This window comes from Musca domestica, unplaced genomic scaffold, assembly GCF_030504385.1.
Source record: "Musca domestica strain aabys unplaced genomic scaffold, Musca_domestica.polishedcontigs.V.1.1 223, whole genome shotgun sequence".
Taxonomy (NCBI): domain Eukaryota; kingdom Metazoa; phylum Arthropoda; class Insecta; order Diptera; family Muscidae; genus Musca; species Musca domestica.
In genome coordinates, this window is record NW_026712265.1 from 169,961 (window position 1) to 195,185 (window position 25,225).

The 25,225-nt window shown below is 33.9% G+C and overlaps 7 protein-coding genes across 7 annotated transcripts; 3 read left to right on the top strand and 4 right to left on the bottom strand.

Moving 5' to 3' along the window:
• Nucleotides 1–225: 225 nt before the first annotated feature.
• On the bottom strand, nucleotides 226–10,821 carry LOC101889382 (probable E3 ubiquitin-protein ligase makorin-1). Its single transcript, XM_059123114.1, has 5 exons — nucleotides 10,738–10,821; nucleotides 9,099–10,364; nucleotides 8,902–9,040; nucleotides 8,700–8,837; nucleotides 226–4,375 (listed from the first exon to the last, which is right to left on the bottom strand). The coding sequence occupies exons 2-5, from the start codon at nucleotides 9,968–9,970 to the stop codon at nucleotides 4,274–4,276; spliced, it is 1,251 nt and encodes a 416-aa protein (XP_058979097.1). The 5' UTR covers nucleotides 9,971–10,364; nucleotides 10,738–10,821; the 3' UTR covers nucleotides 226–4,273.
• A 1,330-nt stretch (nucleotides 10,822–12,151) lies between these two features.
• LOC101891955 (uncharacterized) lies at nucleotides 12,152–12,730 on the top strand. The gene is made up of 2 exons (XM_005191372.4): nucleotides 12,152–12,349; nucleotides 12,478–12,730. Exons 1-2 carry the CDS (start codon nucleotides 12,239–12,241, stop codon nucleotides 12,571–12,573), a joined length of 207 nt encoding a protein of 68 aa, XP_005191429.1. The 5' UTR covers nucleotides 12,152–12,238; the 3' UTR covers nucleotides 12,574–12,730.
• A 335-nt stretch (nucleotides 12,731–13,065) lies between these two features.
• Nucleotides 13,066–15,041, bottom strand: LOC101892128 (26S proteasome non-ATPase regulatory subunit 4). The gene is made up of 6 exons (XM_005191373.4): nucleotides 14,896–15,041; nucleotides 14,557–14,697; nucleotides 14,380–14,494; nucleotides 13,748–14,320; nucleotides 13,544–13,628; nucleotides 13,066–13,484 (listed from the first exon to the last, which is right to left on the bottom strand). Exons 1-6 carry the CDS (start codon nucleotides 14,919–14,921, stop codon nucleotides 13,252–13,254), a joined length of 1,173 nt encoding a protein of 390 aa, XP_005191430.2. The 5' UTR covers nucleotides 14,922–15,041; the 3' UTR covers nucleotides 13,066–13,251.
• A 787-nt stretch (nucleotides 15,042–15,828) lies between these two features.
• LOC101890897 (large ribosomal subunit protein uL10) lies at nucleotides 15,829–17,656 on the top strand. Its single transcript, XM_005187152.4, has 3 exons — nucleotides 15,829–15,978; nucleotides 16,124–16,224; nucleotides 16,473–17,656. Exons 2-3 carry the CDS (start codon nucleotides 16,171–16,173, stop codon nucleotides 17,361–17,363), a joined length of 945 nt encoding a protein of 314 aa, XP_005187209.1. The 5' UTR covers nucleotides 15,829–15,978; nucleotides 16,124–16,170; the 3' UTR covers nucleotides 17,364–17,656.
• A 1,392-nt stretch (nucleotides 17,657–19,048) lies between these two features.
• Nucleotides 19,049–20,117, bottom strand: LOC101891071 (V-type proton ATPase subunit e). The gene is made up of 3 exons (XM_005187153.4): nucleotides 19,870–20,117; nucleotides 19,726–19,773; nucleotides 19,049–19,651 (listed from the first exon to the last, which is right to left on the bottom strand). Exons 1-3 carry the CDS (start codon nucleotides 19,962–19,964, stop codon nucleotides 19,522–19,524), a joined length of 273 nt encoding a protein of 90 aa, XP_005187210.1. The 5' UTR covers nucleotides 19,965–20,117; the 3' UTR covers nucleotides 19,049–19,521.
• A 1,404-nt stretch (nucleotides 20,118–21,521) lies between these two features.
• Nucleotides 21,522–24,376, top strand: LOC101891420 (ATP-dependent RNA helicase Ddx1). The gene is made up of 7 exons (XM_005187155.4): nucleotides 21,522–21,656; nucleotides 21,713–21,764; nucleotides 21,825–22,243; nucleotides 22,305–22,911; nucleotides 22,968–23,727; nucleotides 23,788–23,889; nucleotides 23,951–24,376. The coding sequence occupies exons 1-7, from the start codon at nucleotides 21,641–21,643 to the stop codon at nucleotides 24,176–24,178; spliced, it is 2,184 nt and encodes a 727-aa protein (XP_005187212.1). The 5' UTR covers nucleotides 21,522–21,640; the 3' UTR covers nucleotides 24,179–24,376.
• Nucleotides 24,130–25,196, bottom strand: LOC101891245 (GSK3-beta interaction protein). The gene has a single exon (XM_005187154.4). The coding sequence runs from the start codon at nucleotides 25,034–25,036 to the stop codon at nucleotides 24,560–24,562; it is 477 nt and encodes a 158-aa protein (XP_005187211.1). The 5' UTR covers nucleotides 25,037–25,196; the 3' UTR covers nucleotides 24,130–24,559.
• Between the last annotated feature and the right edge of the window lie 29 nt (nucleotides 25,197–25,225).

Sequence of the window (25,225 nt, forward strand, 5' to 3'; positions counted from 1 at the left end):
TAATTAGGTAATATTTGTTAGGTTTTTGTTTTTTCGTTTTTTTTTTGTTTTTGTAGGTTAATTTGAACAAATATTTCTTTTATTTCTTTGTAGTAGTAGTAGTGGTAGTAGTAAACATTTATGTTTTCTTTTGTTTTGTTTTTTGTTTTGTATTACATTGTATTTTGTTTGTTTGTTTTAAAGAGGTATTTTGAAATGTTAGCATTTTAGTTTTGTTGTTGGTTGGTTGGTTGTTTGTTTTTCTTGCTTGCCTTGTTTGTTACAAGGAATTATTAATGTTTTTGTTTTTCCTTCTGACATTTGTTTGCATTAAATATAATATATATTGTTTTTTTAAGTAGTATATATTGTGTTATTGTTTTTTTTTAAGATATATTTTGATAACTTAAAAGACAGTTAAACAAAATGTTTTTATTTTAGAAAATTAACAATAATAAAGAGATTCACAAAACCATAGAAGACTTCCGGTTTATTTGGTATACACTATATTTTGTTTGCAAGGTTTTATATTGTAAAAAAAAGAAATTATTATACTATTTTTTTGTTAGGCATTTATGTGTTCTTGTTTTGTAATTGATTTTTATTATTCTTTAATTTTTTAAGAAAATTTGCATTTATATATATTTCACAGTTTTAAGGCTGTTTTACAAAGAAAACAATTTGTGGGGATAGTAAACGTATTTTAGTATATATTATTTTTTTCTTCTTTACAATGGCATTAGTTTTTTGTTTTAACAATTAACAAGGTTGGTTTGTTTTTTTCTTCTATATTACTTAAAGGAAAACAAAATTAGAACATAATAAAAATTATAATTTTTTTAACACATCTTTTTTCTTTAAACCATAAAAAAAAAACAAATAGAACAATATTGGGTAAATATATATAATATTAAGTATGAGTTAAGGGGGTGGGGGATGAAGAATTGGGGTGGGGGATTACATGATAAATAACATAAAAAAAGAAATTACAATGGAATATTGTGATTATGTCTTAAAACAAACACCGTTTTTTTTTTTTGTTTTTTTACTCTAAATAATTTTAACAAAAAGAAAACTAAACCACAAAAGAAAAAAGGAAAATTTTCAAAGGGAAAACAATTGGTCTGTTTCAGAGCTGAAAGAATGTAAAACTTTATACTACGATAACCCATTTTCCCTTTATGATATCGAAAAATATTGCAAAGCTTATACATTCTTGCAGGTTCTGGAACAGACTGAAAAATGAGTAAGAAATTTTGATTTTAACTGCAATAAGTTTTAACAAAAAAATATGATCTAAACCACAAAAAAAAACAAAGAAAATATATTTCACAAATTTTAAAGGAATATCAAAATTTGTAAGATTTTTATTCTAATGACAGAACCTCCATCTAATCTAAAATATTTAGAGAAGTAATGAAGGGAATTTAACCCTCTGCTGCTAAAAAAAAATCTTCAAAACGGTCTCCATAAATGTATGAACTTGTAAGAAATGTTTCTATAATTCATTCATTGACAGGAGGTTTTGCATGAACCCTCATTCATAGACTGGAGGTCTTGCATCGACCCTCTGTGAATAGAAGATACCGCCTCTTCTACCTATTGAAGATCTTGCAAATATTTTTTATAGATATTTACAGATCTTCTACAAAAATCATTCTCGAAATTTGATTTGCCTTCTTAGGCGACAGGAAACCAAAAACTAATTTTCCAATAGACCAAAGTTTTTGGTTCGCAAGAAAAAAGTATTCTTTCAGAATTTGAAAAATTAAAAAACAACTATGAGGACAATTTAAAAAATGTCCCCTTTAGTTACTCGGATCAAAAATAAATCGACGATTTTGAAAAATTAAAAGAAAAAATTTTAAAGATGAATTATAAAACTGCCTCCTTTAGTTACACGGATCTGAAAAGGCACAAGAATTTTAATAAGACTTAGTCTTTGACATTAAAGAATAGTTTATAGATATTAACAGATCTTCTACAAAAATCTTTATCTTATCCTCTAAATTTGATTTGCCTTCTTACGGGGCAGAAAAGTAAAAACGAATTTTCAAATGGATCAAAGTTTTGGTTCGCAAGAAAAAAGTGTTCATTTCAGAATTTGGAAAATTGAAAAAAAATGTCCCCTTTAGTTACACGGATCTGAAATGGAGCGCCGATTTTAAGCCTTTGACATCAAAAACTTCGATTACGAAAATCAATTTTCTTCACAGTTCTTTTTAAAGGAACTCTTCCTCTTTCATTGTTATTCCCATGGAATATTTCGACAATACTTGGAATTGTAAAAGTGCCAATTATATTTCAATAAAATCGAAAAATATTGAAGCATTCTTTTTCAAAAGAAAGTTATTATTTTTATTTCAACTGCATGAGAAATTTTTAAAATCGTTGCCTAGGGTCGCCTCGGCAAAAAAAAAACGAAAGTAGAAGAAATTTAAATTATGGGTCCACGGATACAGGTGTGTAATGAAAGTGGTCTGTAGTATTTGGATTGGGAAAAGATGCATTTTTATTTCAAAATAATCGAAAATCTTTTCCATAAAAATATTTGATTATTTTAATTTCAACTGCATGAAAAACTTGAAAATCGTTGCCTAGGGTCGTCGTGACAATAAAAAATCAAAAGTAGAAGAAATTGAAATTATGGGTTGGTGGATACAGGTGTGTAAAGAAAGTGGGGTAGTTCTGTAGTACTTGGATTGGAAAGGAGGGGCATTTTCACTTCAAGATAATCTAAAATCTTTTCCATATAAATATTTGATTATTTTCATTTCAAATGCATGAACAAATTTAAAATCGTTGCCTATGATCGTCGTAAAAAAAATCAAAAGTAGAAGAAATTGAAATTATGGGTTGGTGGATACAGTGTGTAATGAAAGTGGAGTATTTCTGTAGCATTTGAATTGGAAATAGATGTATTTTTATTTTAAGATAACCGAAAATATTTTCTATATAAATATTTGATTATATTAATTTCAACTCCATTAGAAGTTTGTAAATCGTTGCCTGGTATCTTCCTGACAAAAAAATCGCAACGAGAAAAAAGGTTGAAAGGTTTTTTTCCAAATCAAATACTTGGCTATTGGCCAAACTTTTTATAAAAATTTTAATTGAAGTTTTTGAAATTGTTATTTAAAATAATATATTGTGCAAAAGGTGTTTACAGTTATCATTAATGGCAACTAAAATATACACATTTCCGTTGCGGCAAATCGATATAATTCGGTCTCCATCACATACCTTATAAATTGAACTTTAAACAATATTTAGATTCAATTAAAGCCTCTTGGGAGGGGCCATTGACAAATGTTCTTATTTTCCTAAAAAAATAATATTTGAAACAAATTTCCTTATCTTTAATTTTAAACAAAATTGAAACAAAAAATATATATTTTAAAGTTTTATAAAACTAAAAACATTTAACAAAAATTATAGATTTTTAACAAAAAAAAATATTTCTTTTTTTGGAAAAGTATCAAATTAAACATAAATAGCTATAACATATAAACAATTAAAAATAGATAGGTACATAGAAAACTTAAAACTTCTCAAATGAGAAAAAATCAGAAATAAATTCTTTAATTTTTTTTCAAAACTGGGAGTATTGCTTTTTTGGTTTTTTTTTATAATTTTCGTTGCATAGTGTTTGTTTTTTTATATACTTGTAATACGATTGGTGAGTGTTTTTTTCTTTAAATCAGAGGTTTCCATAGAGGACGAAAAATGTTACTTTCTTTGTTTTTTTTCTGTGATCGTTTCTTTTTTTTTTTTTTGTTTTTTTTTTTTTAATCCTATAATAGACATCCATTTGTATTTTTAATATTTTTTAAATATCGTTTTCATAAGCCTTTTGTTTTTGGGGGTTTGAAACAGGGTGTGTGGTTTGTTGTTGTTGTTATAATGGAAGGAGCAAAAAAATATTTGAAAAAAGCATTCACTTTTTCTTTGATAATTGAAATATCTGTTTCCTTTAACTATTTTGTGGTTTAATTCCGGATTTTGTTTTGGTTTTTTGATATTTTTTTTGGTCTTAAGTAGTTTGTTTTCCATATTGAGTTTTGAGAGCATTGCTTTATACTATTGAATACTTTGTTTTTTTGTAATATATTTTTTGATATTTTGTGTTATGTAATTCTCTTTCTTTAATATTAATAGATAGAGAAAGAGAGATATTAATGCCAAATTATACACATACGATTTTGAATTTTGTTTCCTTTTTTTGTGTGTTTTGTATACATTTATAATATAACCATTATTCGTTTTGTGTTTTTACTTTTTTCTTTGTTTTTATTTAATCCTCATCATCAGATGAATCTTCGCCTTCATCACCTGTACTTTCAAAAAAATCAAGGAAATTCAAATTACGCTGTTCAAGAAATTCATACAGATAGATCTATAATGAGAAAAAAGAAAACAATAGAGATGAAAAATAGACTGTGATTTGTGGTTTTTAAAAATAATTCACAAAATAAAATAAGTTTTTAAAAACATATATATTTGCCAAAAAAAAAAAAAAATAAATAAAGTGTAAAAAGAAAGACAATTTAAAATTATGCCAAAACGAAATCAATAAATGTTTGTTATGATAGGTAGATTTTTGTTGTTAATATCTAATTATAAATTTTATTTTGACAAGTAATAAAGCTGTAATCTTCGATCTTCGAATACCCTCCATCATTTGGAACGATTTTGGCAATTTTCAAAAAAAAAATCTGTTAAAAATTCTGTTAAAATCTTAAAAATACCGAATGTAGCCGTTATATTATACGACTACGTAAACCTGCATAAACAATTACAATATTCAAATGCGAAAGGTACCGTTATATGGGGGCTATATGAATACGTGGTCCTGCACAGACAATTTTCTGTCATAGGCTGCAGTATCCATTACGAATTTCAAATAACAAATTTGAAACAACTGTGGTGAATTATGTGGCTAAAATCATCAAAGTTACGAAAAAAAGGAAGGTACCATATACTAAGGTACTATACCAAAACGTGGACCTATCTCACCCGTTGTGAATACTAAAAGTCCTGCAGACATAATATACATTTGAGCAAAATTTTATCAACCCACTTCATTTCGTTCGGAAGCTAGAGTGATCAAAATTATCGTGTTTACTTGCCAAAGAGGTCAGCTGAAAAAGTGCAACTTCGGTTGGCCACCAGAACTCAAGCGCCGACCATGGTGATGGTGTGGGCCGTCATAACAGCCGATGGTTGCTCTCCGCACGTATTAATCGACCGTGGCAAATGCCGAATATTATCGCGAAAATATTCTGGAGGGTGTATTACAGACTTGGGCACGCAAAAATTTTTGCCGCAGACCTTGGACATTCCAACAGGATTTAGGATTAGGATTTTTTCGGAACTTTGATGCAAATTTTTTTAGTTATGCAATGGAAATATACATATCCTTTCTTTGGTGACTTATAGTAAAATTTGATGAAGAATATTTTTGTCTTTATGGTCATTTTTCTAAAATGATGTTTTGTTGGCGATTTTTGCACAAACTCACACCAAGTACGACTTAAATCCTAAAATAGGGTTTTAATATATATATCAATTCCTGGCGTTTGGGTAAGATTTAGAATCCTGACGTCTTCGAGGACCTATAGCAAAATTTTATGACAAACAATTTTGTAGAATATTTTGACTTGTTACGTTCCCGTTTCAAGGGAGTTTTTAAGCAAATTTCGAAAAAAAAGGACCAAAAAGACCCCTTTATTGAGTCGATTTAGGGTTTAAAAAATGTCCGCTAAAATAATCTTCGTGTTCTTATCTGCAATATTGCCGAAGACACTATATACCTAAAATGCACGGATTCCAAGGAATCTTAATCCGAATATTTCCAAAAATGTGAAAAATGGGGGAACTTGTCCCCTCTATTTTGGTTACTTTTCGATGTAAACTTTCAAAACGCCGATACATGTGTCTTCTATTTTTAGCTATATTTTCATAATCTACTAGATTGAAAAAAAAAATTGAGTTTTGTTGCAAAATGTAATTATCTGCAAGAATTACATGGCATTTTTCTCACTGAAATTTCAATGTTTTTAAATTAAATGCAATAAAATAATTAGACTAAAAATTAAACTAAGAAAATGAATAAAATAAACAAAATGTAATATTAATTTCATATTTAAAGCTTTAAGTATGTTGCTTCGTCTTCTCCTCAATAGAACACATTAGAAATTTGTTGTGAATTGTGAATAAGTTTGGAGTTCTTAGATTTTACTTTAACTTTTGGTTTTTTGCTTTTAAAGCCTGAATTCCGTGTTTAATTAATTAATATAAATATAAATGTTATATGTCTCTACCATCTACATGTTACAATATTAATTTGGAATAAATAGGGGGATTTTGTTTTGTTCTTCTTTAGGCAATTATGTTTGTAGATATATTCTTTGAACTTAAAAACAACTTGTATTTTTAATTATTATCAATTGGTTTGTTTCATTTTTTTCTTTGTTTGTCGTTTTTCATATGTAGATAACTGACTTTTTATTGTTGTTTTTTTTTTTTTTTTTTTTTTTTTTTTTTTTTTTGTTTGTTTTTCTTTTTCGATTTTGTTTTTTAAAGTCACAGCTTAAAAATACTATCATAATTTGTTTGGTGTATATTTTAAACGAAATAAACACACTTAAAAACGCTTAATAGCTATTTATTCACACATCATTTCTTTTGGTATTGAATGTGTTGAGGTGGTGGTTGTTTTTGTTTAGGTTTGTTTGTTTGTTTGGTGATGGCAATGACGATTTGCGAATAAAAGCAATGGTACTTGGTTTGTTTGTTTCGTTTCGTTTCGTTTGAAAACCTTTCTTATTTTCGATAAGTTTTTGTTTTGTTCTTTTTGTGTGTTGAGAGAGGGAGAAATTTGAGTAGTAGTTTAGAATCTAATACAGACACATGAGGATATCACACCTGTTGTTGTTATTGTGGTTCAATTCAATTTTTCATTTTGAGAGAAGAGCAGAAAAAAGAATAGGGAAAACAAAAAAACAAAATTAAGTTAAATTCGTTAAATTTCACTTGATTTTGAACTTATTTTTTATCTACATTATTACACAACAAACACTTATGTGTGACGACAATTTGAAAAACATTTTTGAAAGAATACACCAAAAAATATAATTTTCAAACCAAAATGAAACAAAAAAAAACATATTTTAATTGCTGTCTTCTTGTAAAAATCCAAACGAGAGTTGCCAAAATAAATCATAAAAGAATTAAATATTAAAATAAAAATATATACAATTCATAATATTTAAATCACATTAAAAGTTTCGAAAAGTTAAAAAGTAATACTTTTAAAGGCTCAAGTTTATAACTTGGTCCTTTTAAAGTACTTTTCGAAACTTTTAATTTCAAGTATATAATATTTGTATATAACGTATATGACAGGCAAAGAGGTCAATGCTTAAATTTATCTTGGAAAAATTTCCCAAATATTGGTATTAAAATATTTTAAATTAATCACATGGTCTTTTATATTTAAGAACTTAACGATTTTCTACAACATACAGGGTGAGATGAAAAAACTGCAACCAACTTCAGACTGCTGTCATTTCAAAGCCACTCGGTGACAGCTCATTATATTGTTTACAAATGTACAAAAGCATTTTAGTGAGAATTTTCCAGAAAAAAAATTATTCGTGATGGAATTCAAACGTGATAGTGTGATTTCTTTATATTTGGCTGGAAAACCACAAGTGGCTATCGTTAGAGCACTCCTGCATTTAAATTTGAATAAATCTTTTGTGAAATATTCTGGAGAATGTATTAAAGCATTGGGCATACAAACATTTTGGCCCCAGACCTTGGACATATCGAAAGCACATCGCTCTCAGCCAGCCAAGAATGGTTACAAAATACGGTTCCTCGCTTCATTTCCAGCGCACAATGGCCACCAAAATACCTCCGGATACCAATCCGTTGGACTATTTGGTCTGGAGTAATTTGAAAAGCTAGGTTGGCACTAAAAAATTCCAAAGTGTCGATCACCTCAAGCAAGCGCTTCGCCGGGAATGGGCCAAAATATCGCAGACCAACATTCGGGCAGCGTGTGACGGTTTTATTGGCCATTTGAAGGCCATAATTCGTGCCAAAGGTGTCCAAATCGAACAAACCTAAACTTATTTTAAAATTTGATTCTATTTTCGATATTTTTGCTTTCATTCAATAAGATTAAAAACAAAAATGTAAAAATTATGGCGTTTGACTTCGTTGCAGTTATTTTTTTATCTCACCCTGTATATAGGAGAGCTTTAATGTGCTCTTAGGTCATAGAAAACGTGGACAATCTTTAAGGTCTTCTCAAGACATGAAGACATTTCAGGTCTTCTAAAGACATAGAACAACTTTTTTCGTCCAAAGCCATTGAAACCTCTATAAATTTCTCTTAAGACATAGCAAATCCTTTTAAGACTTCAAGAAAACATGACAACTTTTGTTTTCCCATCCCTGATCAAGTTTCATTAAACAAGTTTTGTTTTCGAAATTACAGCATCTGTTATTGCTGGCTTCCACCCCTTTACTGACATCTTTTCAAAAATCCTTTATATGCTCATTTCTTTTGTTGTCTTGCGATATCATTGACCTTTTTGCCTGTCTTCATTCCAGGGCACACAAAGAATTTGTATAACTTTAATGTGATTATCTATGTATATATGTGTGTGTGCACAATTATATAAATCAATTTTTGTTTTAATACTTACATCAAGCAAGTTTATAATTTCATTATTACTGCGATGAATTTTACGACCCTTTTTGGGACAGCCAACATCTACCAAGTCACCATTGGGCAAAGCATGTTTGTAGAAACATTTGTTGCCAAAGGGACACTTGCCATCACCCTGCAATGTAACCAATAAAACTAATAAACAAAGCAACCTAAGGCAGCACACAAAAACAACTAACCTTTTTAAAGTACTTGCAGTCTTTGATACCAAGAGCTTTTCGATAATCTCCCAAGAGTTTATCTTTCTCCTCTTTGGTCTCAACCCAAAAGGCACTAGGACAAACAAAATCTGAGGACACACGACATTCAGGGCAGGATCTAAAAACCAAAGACATTTCTGTTATTCTATAATTATAATATATTATCCTTTACATACCTGGTAATTTTATGTTCGAATTGCTTAGCTTGACGCCATTTACGTATACATTCTAAACAAAAGATATGATTACAATTGGGTAATATGCCAAAACGTTTCTCTCGCCCAGCTTTTTCCATAATTGTATCAAAGCAAATACCACATGTTTTATCTTTGGACCGTGCTACGGCAAAAGATAACTCCATAGCCTGTTCATGTTGTTGCAGACATTCCTTTTTATGTTTCTTTCTTTGTTCCTCATCGTTGGGATGAAGACAGAATTGATCACACATTTCACACAGTTCCATGTGTATGGCATAGACACAAAACATACCATACGGACATGGACTCTCAAAGGGACACTCTTCGTCGACGCTGGCAATTTCGTGAAATCCACTTGCCATGTGCGGCATACTACGTCCACGAGCGTTTGGACCAAAAACAACTTCAGCCCATGAATGGTTGGGATCAACAACAGATTCTAACACCTCGCCACCAGCATGATCGGCAGCCGGTATAAAAGCAGGGGCATTTGCCCAGTTACGACGACTGGTGCTGGGACGTTCATTGTTCAACGTACTGGCTGGGGCTGTTGAACCCGAGGAATTATTTGTATTTGAGCTGATTACCTCACCGCCAGGCAGGTCATGTGAAAATCGACAAACAGAGCCAAATCGACAGATGCCTTTTTGGAAATAACGACAAATGGCGGGAGATGTGGGCAAATGTGATGTGGACGTTGGGGCAACATCATCTCCGAATTCAGCACCACGAGTTTTCACTGCTGCTGTGGCTGCTGCGGCGGCTACAGATGATGAGGCTTCTGTTGATGTTGATGGCTGTTGCTGTAGAAGGTTTGTTGAGGCAGCTCCATTTAAAGTGGCCGTACTCATGATGGTGATAGAAGCTAATAGTTACTGTGAACGGTGGTGGTTTTTCAAAGCCAACAACTGATTTAAAGAAACAAAGGTATCCTTAGCTTTCTTTGTTTTCGCCACGAACAATTGTTTTGTTTTTGTTCTTGTTGTTGTTGTGTGTTGGTTGCTTGAACTCGCTCTGTTGCAGGCTCAAAAGCACAGCGCCTTCGACTTCTCCTTTGCTCACTTTTGCTTTACTATCACCACAAACAATCGTACAAACGCAACACACAAAGGAAACGGATATGATGTCTTCTTCTTCAGGGACAACGACAGAGCAACTAACAAACTCCTTCAGAATTGTTTTTAGTGCATCTGCTGCTGCTGCTCTGCTTGCTGCTGCTCTGCTTGCTGCTGCTACACCACAATGCTAATTTCACGAGAAAAAAAAAAACAAAATATACACAAAATTTTGAAATTCTCCAAAAAAAAACTCTTTTCCAAATTGAATGTCTCAAATATCAAATATTGATTATTATATTACTTGTTGTTTATTTTCTTTTTTTACAAACAAACACAAGCACAAACAACTGAAGGTAGTTTAGTTCAGTCCGTCGTTTGCTTTGCTCATCATTTCGTCATTTTTTTCTTCATAGTTTTCCTTTTCCATAAAACCAAACAACAACAACTAAACTAAAAGCCTAATAATTCGCTTAGCATTGAGATTTTATTTATTTTGATTACGGTAAATCACTGGCACTAGAATATTTAACAATTTTCCATAATTTTTATATTTCTCTCACCTTTTTCTTGGGCAGTATGATGATCTATTGCGTTCTTACAAGTAGGGGTGCACAAATCGACTTTCGACCTCGATGTTTCTGCTTCTTCTGACGTATGTTTACATATGTCAAATTTGGAATGATAGTCCAGTGTTGCCAGCCTACGTTTGGGTTATCACTGTGTGGTTTTGCATTCATGAAAGGCCAATGTAGGGCATAGTAATCACTGAATACAATTTTTTCTTTTGGTAGTCTTCTAATGTCAAAACAAATATACAGTTTTTTAATGCTTAACATTACATATTTGACAGCATCTCATTGTAAAAATATTAATTTATAAATCTAAATCATATCAAAAATGGGAACTAGTTTTCACTGAAGTTAAATTTGCCAAGGTAAATACAAAAAAACAGAGCTAAAAATGCCAAATAAAAATATTATTAAGGAAATATGGGGACGAAATTCTCTACATTGCACAGACATGAAATTTAATATTGTTACTACGATTTTATCGTAGCTATTTTAAATTCTTGCAGTCATGAAGCAATGCAAACGTTTATATCTTTTAAATAACTACATTTTGCTTTAAATTTACCAACCAATGCTCTGTTCCAGAACCTGCAAGAATATACCATATAGGGAATTTTGCCTATCGTTGTAAAAACGTTCACATTCTTGCAGATCTGGAACAGACCAAAAGCTGATGAAATATGACCGCATATTTAAAAGACACAGCCCCTGACAAATTTGTAAAAAAAAATAGTATCATGATTTCCAGCATACGATCGGCTGATACCTTGGTAGAACACAGAAGGCAAATGCTTTGTTCCAGAACCTGCAAGAGTCTTAAAGTTTTAAGAGAAACCCTAGGCTTTCGTTAATTTTTCGCGCTATTTATCTCATTTTTAAAATGTGGGAAAATGTGAAAATAATGAAAACAACTTGTTGTATATAATTTTGAACGAGTCTGACAGGAAGCAGGCATAGTCAGGGCTGCGAAGCTGTTCTACCTACTTATTGTACCATTATTCTCGACATCATTAAGGGAAAATCGGTTATTGTAGTCAACATCTTTAAATTCTTGCAGTACTGGAACAGGTCATTTGTATTTTTTTCGATGTCATAAAAAATTGGTTATCGTAATAAAAAAAAATTACATTCCATTGTATATACACATAATTAGAGAAGGGAACCTTATTTCTATGCAGTTAAATTAGAGAAGGTAAATTAAAAAGAGTTTGCCCTTCTTTATGTACCATGGCTGATACTTTAATAATATTCTATTAAAGAAGTATTAATATTACGTTCTTTATGGTTTGTTCTATAGTGTGTATCTCGCCTAGTATTTACGATTTCACTAAATCGATAACAAACGCAGTCGATTAAAAAATCGAAACAGTTATATCATCACACGATAACGCCGTTAAAAAACATCGTCGCGACTTCACACTCGTGGGAATCGTGGTATAGCGAATTAATTTGTCGGTTAGTTTACCAAGAAATTCTGTGCAACTCCTCCAAAATGTTCCAAAAATCTGCTGCTGTCCTCTTGGCTCCTGCCATCCGTAATGCCATGCAACGTCGTTGCCAATCGGTGATTTCATCCCCACCAACCCAAAAAGTTTCCTCCGCTGTAAGTCACAATTTTTTTCTTCAACAAAAATTTTCATTTGTCAAGTTAGAGGTTACGTAAACATACCTCTTGCTTCGATTTTGCTAAAGGATGATGAAAATAAAAACGGCCTCTATTTTTTATTTCAGGAGAAACTTGTCCTGGGCGGTGGCATGTTTGTGTCGACCTTGATCATTCCTGCCTGGGTTTTGTATCACATCCGTGAATACCGTGGATTGAAGTAAATTGCCGTCATCCATACCCAACGGGAGACAGCCAACAGAGCTTTATTATTTAGTTAAAAGAAAATATGTGTTATAAGATAGTAAAGTTGGAGTGAAAATTTTGATTGGTAACTTAAAATAAAAACAAGTATTTTCCAATCAAAAGGAAGTGCACGAATTGTGTAGTGTTTTTATTGCTGTAGATGTTTTGTATTGCAGAATATTCTTGAAATTGGTCATGTGAAAACAGTAAAAATGTAATTGACTTAATATGACCCATATTTGCATTAAGCCTTTGCGGTAGCTTCCGTGCTTTCCTCTTGTTTGAATGTAGCGCAAGTTGTTTTTAGGAAATTTTCAATATAGGTTATCTGATATTCAGTTCGATTTCAAAGTCAGATAGCATTCTCAAAGGAGGAAACGTTTGTAATAGTGTGGATGGTTTACCGCAAGTGAATATTAAGAACTGGGCTAATTCGTTTAATAGTTTTTCAAATAAAACATCAACTCCGATTATTTTAAAGCATATTTTTATTTAGTATTCCGTGGCAAATTCTTTTGCAAAATAACTCTCGTGAATTTCATGACCACAACTTGGCTTTTTTTCATATAAAATATTTAGTAAATGAATTTTCAATTGATTAATAATAAATGATTCATTATATGCAAAGGTGCTAATTTCCCTTGGCATTACTTAATTTACTGTTTGTCTGAGTTGCCATCGTTCTTCTTATCCTTATCTTTGTCCTTGCTTAAAGAGCCGACAGCATCACGTACAGCTTCCGATTGGGGATCTACACCGGGTAGATTCTCTAAAACACTTTGTAGGAAAGCTGGATCACCAATAACTTCTGAATAATCTTCATCAACTTCCATGGGTGCGTTTTCTTCGGTTTTGGGGCGTTTGGCCTGTTGGGTAACGGTGTCATCAGCTGGAAAATGGCAATTCGATTTAGTAAGAAATATTAAATTTCGACATCAGTTTATTTACCTGCATCCTGCATAGACATTTGCATTGCAAAAGCAATCTGTTCTTCCTCGGTCATATTGGCAAAATCTGGTAAATTATCATCACTCTACAAGAAAATAAAAATTATTCGTTTATAATTTTTTGAGCATAATTATATCATAAATTGTGAATGGCACTGTAGCAACATTTAACCCAAAAGTAATGAAAGTTGTGTTCAAGCCATACCTGTTCAGTGGACATAGCCAACGCACGCTGCAACATAGCTTCTTCTGAATTGGGCTCATCAAGAGCAGCTGTAGTAGCAGCCGTTGCAGTGCCAGATGTCGACTTCTCACCAGCCGATTCTTCAGTACTGGCACCAGCTGCCCGACGTTGCTCCTCCTCTTGACGCTGTCGTTGTTCTTCCATTGAGACACGCAAAGCCAATGCCAATTCGGGATCTTCATTGGGGTCTACGCCAAATTCAAAACCAGCTCCACCTAAACCAGCACCACCCATGCCATCTTCACCCTGGATAATGGGCGACGAAAGCAAGGCATCCGACAAGCCTGAACCACGTGGAACACAGACCAAATGGGAACTGGTGCCATCTTTACCATTTAGGGTATTTATAAATGCTTGCAAAATTTCATTGTTGCTTTCATGATCACCAAAACTGACAATATCTACATTGACCTTTTCTTTTTTCAAACGCTTGGCCAACTTTACCAAGTCGCCCTCTTCACTTTTAATGGGTGATCCAACAAAAACAACAATGCGCATTTTGTGATTCTTTCCCTGGCGATGTTTTAATACCAGCTGAAATGAATTAACAGCAGAATTAGAAAATGTATGCAACAAAAAATTGTTATACTAACATGAGCAATACGTATGCCGGTCAATAAATTAATTTCACCCTTTGGCTGAACCAAATGCATTTTGGAGAAAATACGTCCAACATCACTGGTTAGTGTGGCTAATACTTCCACGGTACTGCAAACAGAAGATGTTTAGAAAATGTAGAAATGTTCGGCTCCCAAATAAAATATACTTACTTGGAGATGGTCATAAGGCCAACATTGTTTTCAGGATTGGAACGTACTTTTGTGAGGCAGACAAGGTTTATGCCATCTTTTTGGACATTAAGGCGTGTGGGAAAGTAATCACCATTACGTTGGTAATCACTGTTATCAAAACTGTAAGAAAATTCACATACAAATTAGAAATGCATTTTTTGTGTATTTGCAAATCAAAGTAAGCATATTCATGCAGACGGACAGAAAATGACAGAAGAAATGTATTGCCTAAAATTGGCTGCCCTTTCACGTATCCTAAGTAATTTCACAGTTCCTTCCTTAGTCCTTCTTCTTCAGATATTTTTATCCAATATTTACCAGATCATAGTACTCTCCAAAACCATTTTTTCGGCTTTTTTCGATATTTGTTAATATTTTTGCTTGTCACTTCCACGAACGAATAATTATTTGCATTATCATTATACCAATGACAGCTGACAGTTAAAACGTAAACAAAGCACGTTCCATAGTTTTCAGCTTTTACATATAATAATGGCTCTTCACAATTGAAGTACGGGGTAATGCTATATGACGACGTAACAATCTTTTAAATTGCTATTTTGGTATACTGGGTAGTTTAACTTAGAGGGAAATAGGATAAATAAAACTTTGTAGTAAAGTCTTTTTTACCTTACATATTTTCTATATTGGGAAAAACACAAAAGTATTCTGCAATTTTCTTCTTGAAATTCGTCAAAAACACATATAACTTTCAACTTTGCTATTTTATTTACATCAGCTTTATGGTAGAGTTATTATTTGCTCTGTTCCAGAGCTGCAAGAATGTAAAACTTTTTACTACGATTTTTTCTATATGATATCGGAACAAAAAATTTTAAAACTAGTAGATTCTGCAGATTCTGGAACAGAGCAATTGTTGATATGACTGTGACGATTTTGCTAAGTTTTTGTACAATTCCGTTCAAGTACTTTTTACATAAAATATGGCTATAGGTAACAACAGTTTTTGACAGTTTGCACTTTGCTACTTTTACCACTGAAAAAATGCGGGGACGCAACTATAATTTTGGAAATCAATGTTGTGGTTTAAGGTTTACTTTTTTATCAAAAAATGTTATGAAACTTCCATAAGATAATTGCTGACTAACGGCTAGAGCAAATAAGATATATATGTAATATGAATATATAGTTTTTCTTTTCAAACGACATTTATTTAATTTAATATTAATTTCATCTAAAATATCCCAACGAGTTATATTCTTTACTGGCAAGCACGTCACCCTCGGCGCATAACCACATTCATTTAGGATCGCCCATCTAAACACACTGAAGTTGGTTGCAGTTGGTAGCACAAACAAACGTCAATGGATGACGACGACATTTGACATCTCTCCCTTCTTTTCGTCGTCGACGTCAACGTGAACACATCGTTTTGCTTTGGTAGGTGGTGCACATTTTTGTGATAAAAATTTAAAATCTTTAAAAATAACAAACATCCATTGTTATTGTAGTGAAATACAATATCCATTTAATAACAACATTGTAGAACATTTAATTAATGATGATATCTCTTCTGTATTTGCAGTTCTTAAATTCATTTTCTCGAGTCCCTAATTACACACTTGATTCAAGATGGTTAGGGAGAACAAAGCTGCCTGGAAGGCTCAATACTTCATTAAAGTTGTCGTAAGTATCCAAGTCCTTTTGATTTTATTTTGAAATTTGAATCTAACATAAATGATGTAACAAAATTACGTCTGAATGTCTATCGTCTGAATGCCCAGCTTGAAAAAGCAGAACCCAGGTATTCTGGTAGACTAGAAGTTGAGAAAATGCTCTTAGAGCGCGTCTGATTGTTTTCGGAAATTTTATATTTTGATAATCACCTAGAAGGAGTGGGTTACTAATTGCTTTGTTTTTTTTATCCCTTCCAGGAACTCTTCAACGAATACCCCAAGTGCTTCATTGTAGGTGCTGACAATGTCGGTTCCCGTCAAATGCAACACATCCGTACCAGTCTCCGTGGTATTGGTGTTGTTCTTATGGGCAAGAACACCATGATGCGCAAGGCCATCCGTGGTCATTTGGAGCAAAACGCCCAATTGGAAAAATTGTTGCCCCACATCAAGGGCAATGTTGGTTTCGTCTTCACCAAGGGTGATTTGGCTGAAGTCCGTGACAAGTTGTTGGAATCCAAGGTCCGTGCCCCAGCTCGTGCCGGTGCCATTGCTCCATTGCCCGTCATTATCCCAGCCCAGAACACCGGTTTGGGTCCCGAAAAGACTTCTTTCTTCCAAGCCTTGTCTATCCCCACCAAGATTTCCAAGGGTACAATTGAAATCATCAACGATGTGCCCATCTTGAAGCCTGGTGACAAGGTCGGTGCTTCCGAAGCTACCTTGCTTAACATGTTGAACATCTCTCCCTTCTCATACGGTTTGATCATCAACCAAGTCTACGATTCCGGTTCCATCTTCTCCCCCGAAATCTTGGACATCAAGCCCGAGGATTTGCGTGCCAAATTCCAAGCTGGTGTTGCCAACTTGGCCGCTGTCTGTTTGGAAATTGGATACCCCACCATTGCTTCTGCTCCTCACAGCATTGCCAACGGTTTCAAGAACTTGTTGGCTATTGCCGCCACCACCGAAGTGGAGTTCAAGGAAGCCACCACCATCAAGGAATACATCAAGGATCCCAGCAAATTCGCTGCTGCCGCCGCTCCAGCTGCTGCTGCTGCCCCAGTTGCCGAAAAGAAGGAAGAAGCCAAAAAGGAAGAATCCGAAGAAGAGGATGATGACGATATGGGCTTGGGTCTTTTCGATTAAGCAGTTCGATTGCACTTTTCAAATAAAACAACAATTTTACCCATTCTCCTGGGTATATACGTTGAAGAGATTACGCTTTATGGCCATATAACTAACACCCCCCGAATATGGCCTAGTTGATGTTTTGCGACATGATCTGTAAAAACACCATAACTGTGATTTGTTTGCTAAAGCCACGGGTGTTACAACAAATTATTGTCGCGGTTTGACATGCCCAATGGCAAGTTGTTGTATACCCGTAGTTATGCTTGGAAATCTTCAAATATTCTAAATAAAAAAAGTCGTAATCTAAATACTACTTTTGTTTACTGGGATTTTAAGGGGAAATTTAAAAATCTGGAGACACTGAAAACTATAGCATAGTTTTCATTAATCACGTCTGGTGTCTCAAAGCACGTAGCTATTTGATTTTGAGGGATTTTAAGAAATTACTAAATAGATAGGAATGGCTGAGGAGTATCACATTTCTTAACGTAGCAATACAAAATCTGTGCAATGCATTTAATTCCAGGCAGGGTCCAAAGATTTTTGAAATTCCTGCACGATTCACTTTTTTCATTCAAATTTTTAGGCGACCTTAATTTTGTTCCATCTCGATGTGAATTTTGTATAATATAGCTTGGACATAAACCGGCCAGTGTATAAGAATTTAAAATATAGATGGCGCTGATACCTGAAGAGATCAATCTTGAATTTTTATACCCTCCACCTTGGAAAGGAGGGTATATTAACTTTGTCATTCCGTTTGTAACATCCCTAAATATTCGTCGTAGACCCCATAAATCATAATCAGCATAAAATTCTAAGTCGATTTAACTATGTCCGTCCGTCTAAAGTCTGTGGAAATCACTAGCTTCCGAACGAAATGAAGTAGATTGATAAAATTTTACTCAAATGTATATTATGCCTGCAGGACTTTTGGTATTGACAATGGGCCATGTAGGTCCAGGTTTTAGTAGAGCCCCCATATAACGGTACCTTCCGATATTTGGTATTTTATTGATTTTAGCGACATTATTCACCGGAATTGCTTCAAATTTGGTATTTGAAGTTCTTAATGGATTCTACAGCCTAAGACAGAAAATTGTTTATGCAGGTCCACGTCTTCGTATAGCCCCCATATAACGGTACCTACCGATATTTGGTATTTTGATGATTTTAACGACATGATTTACCGGAATTGCTTCAAGTTTGGTATTTGAAGTTCATAATGGATACTACAGTCTCTGACAGAAAATTGTCTGTTCGGGTCCACGTTTTGGTATAGCCCCAATATAATAGTACCTACCTATATTCGGCATTTTGATGATTTTAATGATGCAAGTCCTTGTAGTCGTATATACCCCTATATTACGGCTACATTCGGTATTTTTAAGATTTTAACAGAATTTTTAACGGATTTTATTTTATTATTTTTTTTTTTTTTGAAAATAGCCAATTTCTTACTTTTTTGTTGGATATTAAATAAATAACAAAAACAGGTATGGGATGAAACAGATTAGATTTTTGAAACTCGATATACTTCTATGGCATAAAAATATATTTTCCATGTTGAATCACAATATCCATAAAATTATTCGGCAAATTAAAGATATTTTCTAAACTTCTGGAAATGATTTCCATAACAAACTTGGCACCCATCTCAAGTTTATTACAATATGTAAAAAATAAAAACAATTCGTAACTGATTTTAATTTTCTTCGATTTATTTTTATAATTATAATAACAAAACATGTATATAGGAATTATTAATGTATATAATTTTTGCTTGTTTCACAGCGAAAATTAATTACTTTCAACAAGAACACAACACTTGAAAGATATTCGCAAAAAGAAAAACAAACAATAACATGTAAGCAGATATAATACATAAAATGTGTAAATTTGTGCTGTTGCTTTTTTTTCTTGAAGGTCACATGTTTTGTTTTTGTCTTAAACTTTTAAGGCACCTGCTGATCAGAGAGAGTGTCACCTGAATTAATACGTTTTTAAATGGAATACAATGAAAAAAAAAAACAAGATACTGATGGAACCGTGAGCCCTTTTGCTTGGGGACGGGGTTAAATTTTCACAAACAAAACAACCAACATAAACAATAATATATTACTTAAACGACTATCCAGTGAGATGGAATAGAAAATCCCGTTTAGAATTGCTTCTAGTAATAAGTAATGTCGATTGTGTCTTCAATGGGATTGCCCCATTCCTTGGCAACAATCAGGATTTCATTCATAGATAGTTTGGGGCCAATCAAGGGGTTCATTTGAGTCATATAACAGCAGAGCCAGCTATAATAAAAAGCAAAAGATAACAAAATAGTTACACATAAGAAACTGATTTGGAACAAAAAATGGCAACTTACAAAAGCCAACAAGTGGCAGCGGTCAACATAAGGCAACATTGGGTAATGCTGTAGATGGAAACGGTTAAGAAAAAAAATAAATAAGATAAAATTCCCAATTAATTGCAGTTTTATCAACTCCATAACTTTTCACACTTGACTCACCCTTTGTTTGGTCCTCTGGCAAAGAAGGGGCAAATTATGCCAATAAAAGCCCAAATGCAAGTAATAACGGTGGGTGCTACGTAGGCTTCGACCATTTTGTTGTTTTTTTAACTTTTAATTTTGCAAGCAACACAAAAAAATCGAAGAAAAATTAAAAACTACAAACCAATCGACAAGAACTGAACAAACAACCCAAAATGACAGCGATCACAGGCTAGTTGTCATTGTCGTCGTGTGTCACATGATTAAATATAATGTCAAAGCTCTTATAAAAAGTCGCCGCCGGCAAGATGAGAAACACAGCAGGGATGAGTGATAAAAATAAAACTAAAACAAAAACTTCGACCAACAGCGGGGTTTTCAAGATCGAAAAGAATAAAGCTTAGGGTTGTATAAATGTGAAAATAAGTCTAAGGTGGGGTACATACTAAAATCATTTGCTTGCTAGTGTGATTGCTCTTTTTCATCAGTCGTCAATCAACTATTAGTACTTTGGGGAATTTTTTCCACTAGTCTCTTTTGTATTACAGTAAAGTCTAGTGTAATTGGAACCTCATAGTTCCAAGAATGACAATTAGACGTAGCAATCCATAAATACTGCTGTTGTTTCGCAATGGCGAAACGGTCGCAATGGGGTTTCTGCTAATCAAGATAAAATGTTAACCATTTTCAGTGCTAATCATGATGAAAAAGTAATTCTATTCTTAATTCACTGTAGAAGAACACAGGTAGTCGCACCTGCACAACTTTTGAAATTGAGAATTTTGAAAAAAAAAAAATTAATGTGTAAAAATTGTTTAAAAATGCGCACCTCATTGTCAAAATGTTTATTCATAATTGTATATACACAAACCAAAGATGGGAGCAAGCTTTCTATGCAGTGAAATGTGACGAGGTAAATTACAGAAAATGCAGAGAATGTGTCAAATAGAGTAAACTACTTGTTGCATTAGTTGTAAGTAAATTTGATTTTACCATGAGTACAGCCCATGGTAAAAGAATAGAGGTAGTCGCATCGACACAGCTGCTGGGACAATGAACTGTCAAACCAATTTTGGAATTGATATTTTTGAATATCAATGCTCCTAAGCATTGATGCATCTATCTGGATTCTTCTACTATGGTACAGCCCTTGTACAATAAAAGGAGGAAGACTAAAGCTGCCTCTTAAATACATTATTGAGAGCTTTTTCAGCTTTTTGATATTTGCCAACTAAGAACTCACCGAGCTCTGTAAATTGTAGTTATGGATGATTTTTTACCGAAAAGTTCATTTTATATCTTTTTACACAACTTGTTTTGATTAAATTATATTTTTCCGATGTTATATTTTCTTTACTTGTGTATTTCAAAACTAGAATAGTCCATGTACCCCACGATATGTGTAATCTCTAATTATGCAAAATTTTACAATACTTATATAAAAACATTTCGTCTGATAGAGACTTTACTGATTTTGCCAAATGGCTGTACATATGGTCCGTTCCAGAACTACAAAAATGTAAAAGTTTTTACTACGATAACCAATTTTCCCTTTATGATATCGAAGAAAATTGTAAAAATAGTAGATTCTTGCTGATACGGGAACAGAGCAATTGTGTCCAATAATATCGATAGAAAAAACTATCAATCGGTCTTCCCTTTTAAGAAACATTATCGATATTTACGTTAATTGTTTGCCACCTCTAACGCCGGCTTTTTTGCAGACAGTTCTGGATATTTTTCGCAAAACGCAAAGGATTTATTTGGTTTTCATTGAATCTAATTCAAAATGACTGCATTTGAAGGTAAGAAATGATAATGTGTTTAATACTGAGTGGATGTAACATTAATTTTCTTTCAGAGTTCGGCGTCTTGCCTGAAATTGCCAAGGCCATTGATGAAATGGAATGGACGTGAGTATCCATCGTTTATACATGAAGCATGGGTGTTTTATGATTGAATGGATTTTTTAGATTACCAACTGATGTCCAGGCTGAAGCTATTCCTCTTATTTTGGGAGGTGGTGATGTGCTAATGGCTGCCGAGACTGGTTCAGGTAAAACCGGTGCATTTTGTTTGCCCATTTTACAAATTGTTTGGGAAACGTTAAGGGACCTCGAAGAGGGTAAGGGGGCAAAAGGAGGTTCCGCAACAGCCAGTGCTGCCCCATGGACCATGTCCTTCTTTGATCGTGGCAATGCCTTGGCTGTTACACCTGACGGTCTGCGTTGCCAGAGTCGTGAGTTCAAGGAATGGCATGGTTGCCGTTCTACAACCGGTGTCAAGGGCAAAGGAAAGTTTTATTATGAGGCAACTGTTACCGATGAAGGTCTATGCCGTGTGGGCTGGTCTACCCAACAGGCAAATTTGGATTTGGGAACATGTCGTTTTGGTAATTATTGGAAATGTGTTCTTTGTAGAGACCTTGTGATATATAATGGTAACTTTTATAGGTTTTGGTTTTGGTGGAACTGGTAAAAAATCAAACAATCGCCAGTTTGACGACTATGGGGAGGCTTTTGGTAAAAATGATGTCATTGGCTGTTATTTGGATTTGGAAAAAATGGAGGTGTCATTTAGCAAAAATGGCAGTAATTTGGGCGTAGCTTTCCGCATTAACGACAATCTGCGCAATGAGACCTTTTATCCTGCTGTGGTCTTAAAAAATGCAGAAATGGCTTTCAATTTCGGCAAAACAGATTTCAAATATCCTCCTAAGAATGGATTTATAGCAGCTTGTCAAGCCGGTCCATCCCACACTAAGCCAAACCCTTTGGCTAGTCCTGCTGCCAATGCAGGAGCGAACAAACCATCACCAAATGCACCTCAGGCCATTATCATTGAGCCAAGTCGAGAATTGGCCGAACAGACTTACAATCAGATTGAAAAATTTAAGGTACATTTGGCAAATCCGGATGTTCGTAGTCTACTATTGATTGGTGGTGTTAAACTGGAACAACAAAAAAGTGTTTTGCAGCAGGGCGTTCATATTGTTGTTGGCACACCTGGCCGTCTGGAGGAAATGATAAGTGGAGGCTTTGTGCAGCTCACACATTGCAAGTAAGGAGATATTTAAGGGGATAATCGAAATAATGCTTAAACTTTGCTTTTTTAAGGTTTTTCGTTTTGGATGAAGCTGATGCTTTGCTTAAACAGGGCTACACAGATCTCATTGACCGTCTGCATAAACAAATACCAAAAATGACCTCGGATGGCAGACGCCTTCAAATGGTTGTGTGTTCCGCAACTCTTCATGCCTTTGAGGTAAAGAAAATGGCTGATCGTCTTATGCATTTCCCCACATGGGTCGATCTCAAGGGAGAAGATGCTGTACCCGAAACGGTACATCATGTGGTGTGTATGATAGATCCACAACGTGACACAACATGGCATAATTTACGTCAACACATTCGCACTGATGGGGTTCATGCCCGGGATAATCCTCATCCCCACAATTTAACACCCGAAACTTATTCAGAGGCCATTAAAATGTTGAAGGGCGAATATTGTATACGTGCCATTGAAGAACATAAAATGGATCGAGCTATTCTATTTTGTCGCACCAAGTTGGATTGTGACAATTTGGAAAAATATCTTAAAGCTCGTGGGGGACAACGGTATTCCTGCGTCTGTTTGCATGGTGATCGTAAACCGAATGAGCGCAAGCAAAATTTGGAAGCCTTCAAGAGGGGAGATGTTAAATTTCTTATTTGTACTGATGTTGCTGCAAGAGGTTTGGATATTACTGGTCTACCGTATATGATTAATATTACCTTGCCCGATGAAAAGTCAAACTATGTACATCGTATTGGTCGTGTTGGCCGTGCAGAGCGTATGGGTTTGGCTATCAGTTTGGTGTCTACCGTACCCGAAAAGGTTTGTGTTTTCACCACAATATATTTATTTGATTTATAATATATTGTTCTCATTTTCCAGGTTTGGTACCACGGTGACTGGTGTCCAACTCGGGGTCGTAATTGTTCTAATACGAATCTCACAGACAATCGTGGCTGTTGCATATGGTATAATGAAAAGAATGTAAGTTTAATCTGATTTACACGATTGTAATCTCTAATAATATAACTTTTTGAATTGTTAGCTTTTGGCTGAAATTGAGGACCATTTGAACATTACCATTCAACAAGTGGACAAAAATATGTCGGTACCCCTTAACGATTTTGACGGCAAGGTGGTGTATGGTCAAAAGAATCTGAGCACTGGAACTGGCTACAAGGATCATGTTCAGCAACTAATACCAATTGTTAAAAAACTCACTGATTTGGAATTACAATCACAATCTTTATTTTTGAAACGTTTAAAAGTCTAAACAAAAATTACATGGTACATATATATATTTGGAACAAAAAGATCTTTCATATTTAATTGCATGGAATTAATAATGTTTTAAAAAACAATAATCACATATACTATTATTATTATGCTAATTGATACAAAATGCGTTCGAGCGTAGATACATACTCCACAAGCTGCTAATATAAAATTATACCCCAAACAAAACAAAGAATACATGTTTTTTTTTTCGTACAAATTGTTAAGAGATATACCTATGGGAAATTGTTCTAGTGGCAAATTTTGTTATTTTTCAAGTCAGCCAAGGGGGAATGGGGGTGGGTTAGTCTTCCTCTTGTGAAATGTTAACTTACAAATCTAAATGTTAGTCTGTATTCTCCTAAGCTTATTCGTTGATTCAATCATCATCATCCTCCTCTTCCAGGCCTTCTTCGTCTTCTTCCTTGAATTCCGTCTGCATTTGCTGCAAAGCCAACAGTTGTTTACACAACTGATTACCAAAGGACTCAACATACCGTGGACTTATCTTATCCAGCAGAGCATATGGTGTTTCATACACCTCATCTTCGTTGACCTCGGTTTTGTCCTCGTCTATGGTATTGTAAATTTCCGAAACAACTCGAAAGCCCATACTACTAACGTGGATACAGTATGTGGCCCCCTCGAATGTGCGAATATTCATGTATATGTGACTTTCATTGCTGGGTAGTTTCGAGATCTCAATTTCGGCTACATGGGTTTTGACATCATTAATAATTGCTGTTGCTTCCTCCTCCCAGTTGATGATTTCCTCACCGTTATCAGATTCGTTGGAGGGGATGTTGTTGGCATTGGTCGTTGTGACAGAGATAGATTCTTCTACTTTGGTATCCATAATCTTAAACTAGTTTTGAGTTGATTTTGCACCTACACTATGTAAAAATTTCCATTCAATGAAAGCAATATGTTGAATTTTTTCCCTAAAATGTTAATGTTCCCCTTTGAAAGATTCACTTTTTTTTTGACCAAAGTAGGGGTATCAAAGTCGACTTACGGCTCTGTGTGTAACATATGTTTTTCCGCA

Excerpts from the sequence above, each read along its gene's own strand:
- LOC101891420 (XM_005187155.4), top strand. Across the intron at positions 22,244-22,304 it reads TTTGGGAACATGTCGTTTTG|GTTTTGGTTTTGGTGGAACT; the intron begins GTAATTATTGGA and ends TAACTTTTATAG. Across the intron at positions 23,890-23,950 it reads TATGGTATAATGAAAAGAAT|CTTTTGGCTGAAATTGAGGA; the intron begins GTAAGTTTAATC and ends TTGAATTGTTAG.
- LOC101892128 (XM_005191373.4), bottom strand. The coding sequence starts at position 14,921 with ATGGTTTTGGAGAGTACTATGATCTG. Across the intron at positions 14,698-14,895 it reads TTGGAGAGTACTATGATCTG|TTTTGATAACAGTGATTACC; the intron begins GTAAATATTGGA and ends ATTTTCTTACAG. Across the intron at positions 14,495-14,556 it reads GGCCTTATGACCATCTCCAA|TACCGTGGAAGTATTAGCCA; the intron begins GTAAGTATATTT and ends TTCTGTTTGCAG.
- LOC101889382 (XM_059123114.1), bottom strand. The coding sequence starts at position 9,970 with ATGAGTACGGCCACTTTAAATGGAGCTGCCTCAACAAACCTTCTACAG. Across the intron at positions 9,041-9,098 it reads TTCGAACATAAAATTACCAG|ATCCTGCCCTGAATGTCGTG; the intron begins GTATGTAAAGGA and ends TTTGGTTTTTAG. Across the intron at positions 8,838-8,901 it reads ACTGCAAGTACTTTAAAAAG|GGTGATGGCAAGTGTCCCTT; the intron begins GTTAGTTGTTTT and ends GTTACATTGCAG.
- LOC101891955 (XM_005191372.4), top strand. The coding sequence starts at position 12,239 with ATGTTCCAAAAATCTGCTGCTGTCCTCTTGGCTCCTGCCATCCGTAAT. Across the intron at positions 12,350-12,477 it reads CCCAAAAAGTTTCCTCCGCT|GAGAAACTTGTCCTGGGCGG; the intron begins GTAAGTCACAAT and ends TTTTTATTTCAG.
- LOC101891245 (XM_005187154.4), bottom strand. The coding sequence starts at position 25,036 with ATGGATACCAAAGTAGAAGAATCTATCTCTGTCACAACGACCAATGCC.
- LOC101891071 (XM_005187153.4), bottom strand. The coding sequence starts at position 19,964 with ATGGTCGAAGCCTACGTAGCACCCACCGTTATTACTTGCATTTGGGCT. Across the intron at positions 19,774-19,869 it reads GCCAGAGGACCAAACAAAGG|CATTACCCAATGTTGCCTTA; the intron begins GTGAGTCAAGTG and ends TTCCATCTACAG. Across the intron at positions 19,652-19,725 it reads GCTGCCACTTGTTGGCTTTT|CTGGCTCTGCTGTTATATGA; the intron begins GTAAGTTGCCAT and ends TTTTTATTATAG.
- LOC101890897 (XM_005187152.4), top strand. The coding sequence starts at position 16,171 with ATGGTTAGGGAGAACAAAGCTGCCTGGAAGGCTCAATACTTCATTAAA. Across the intron at positions 16,225-16,472 it reads AATACTTCATTAAAGTTGTC|GAACTCTTCAACGAATACCC; the intron begins GTAAGTATCCAA and ends TATCCCTTCCAG.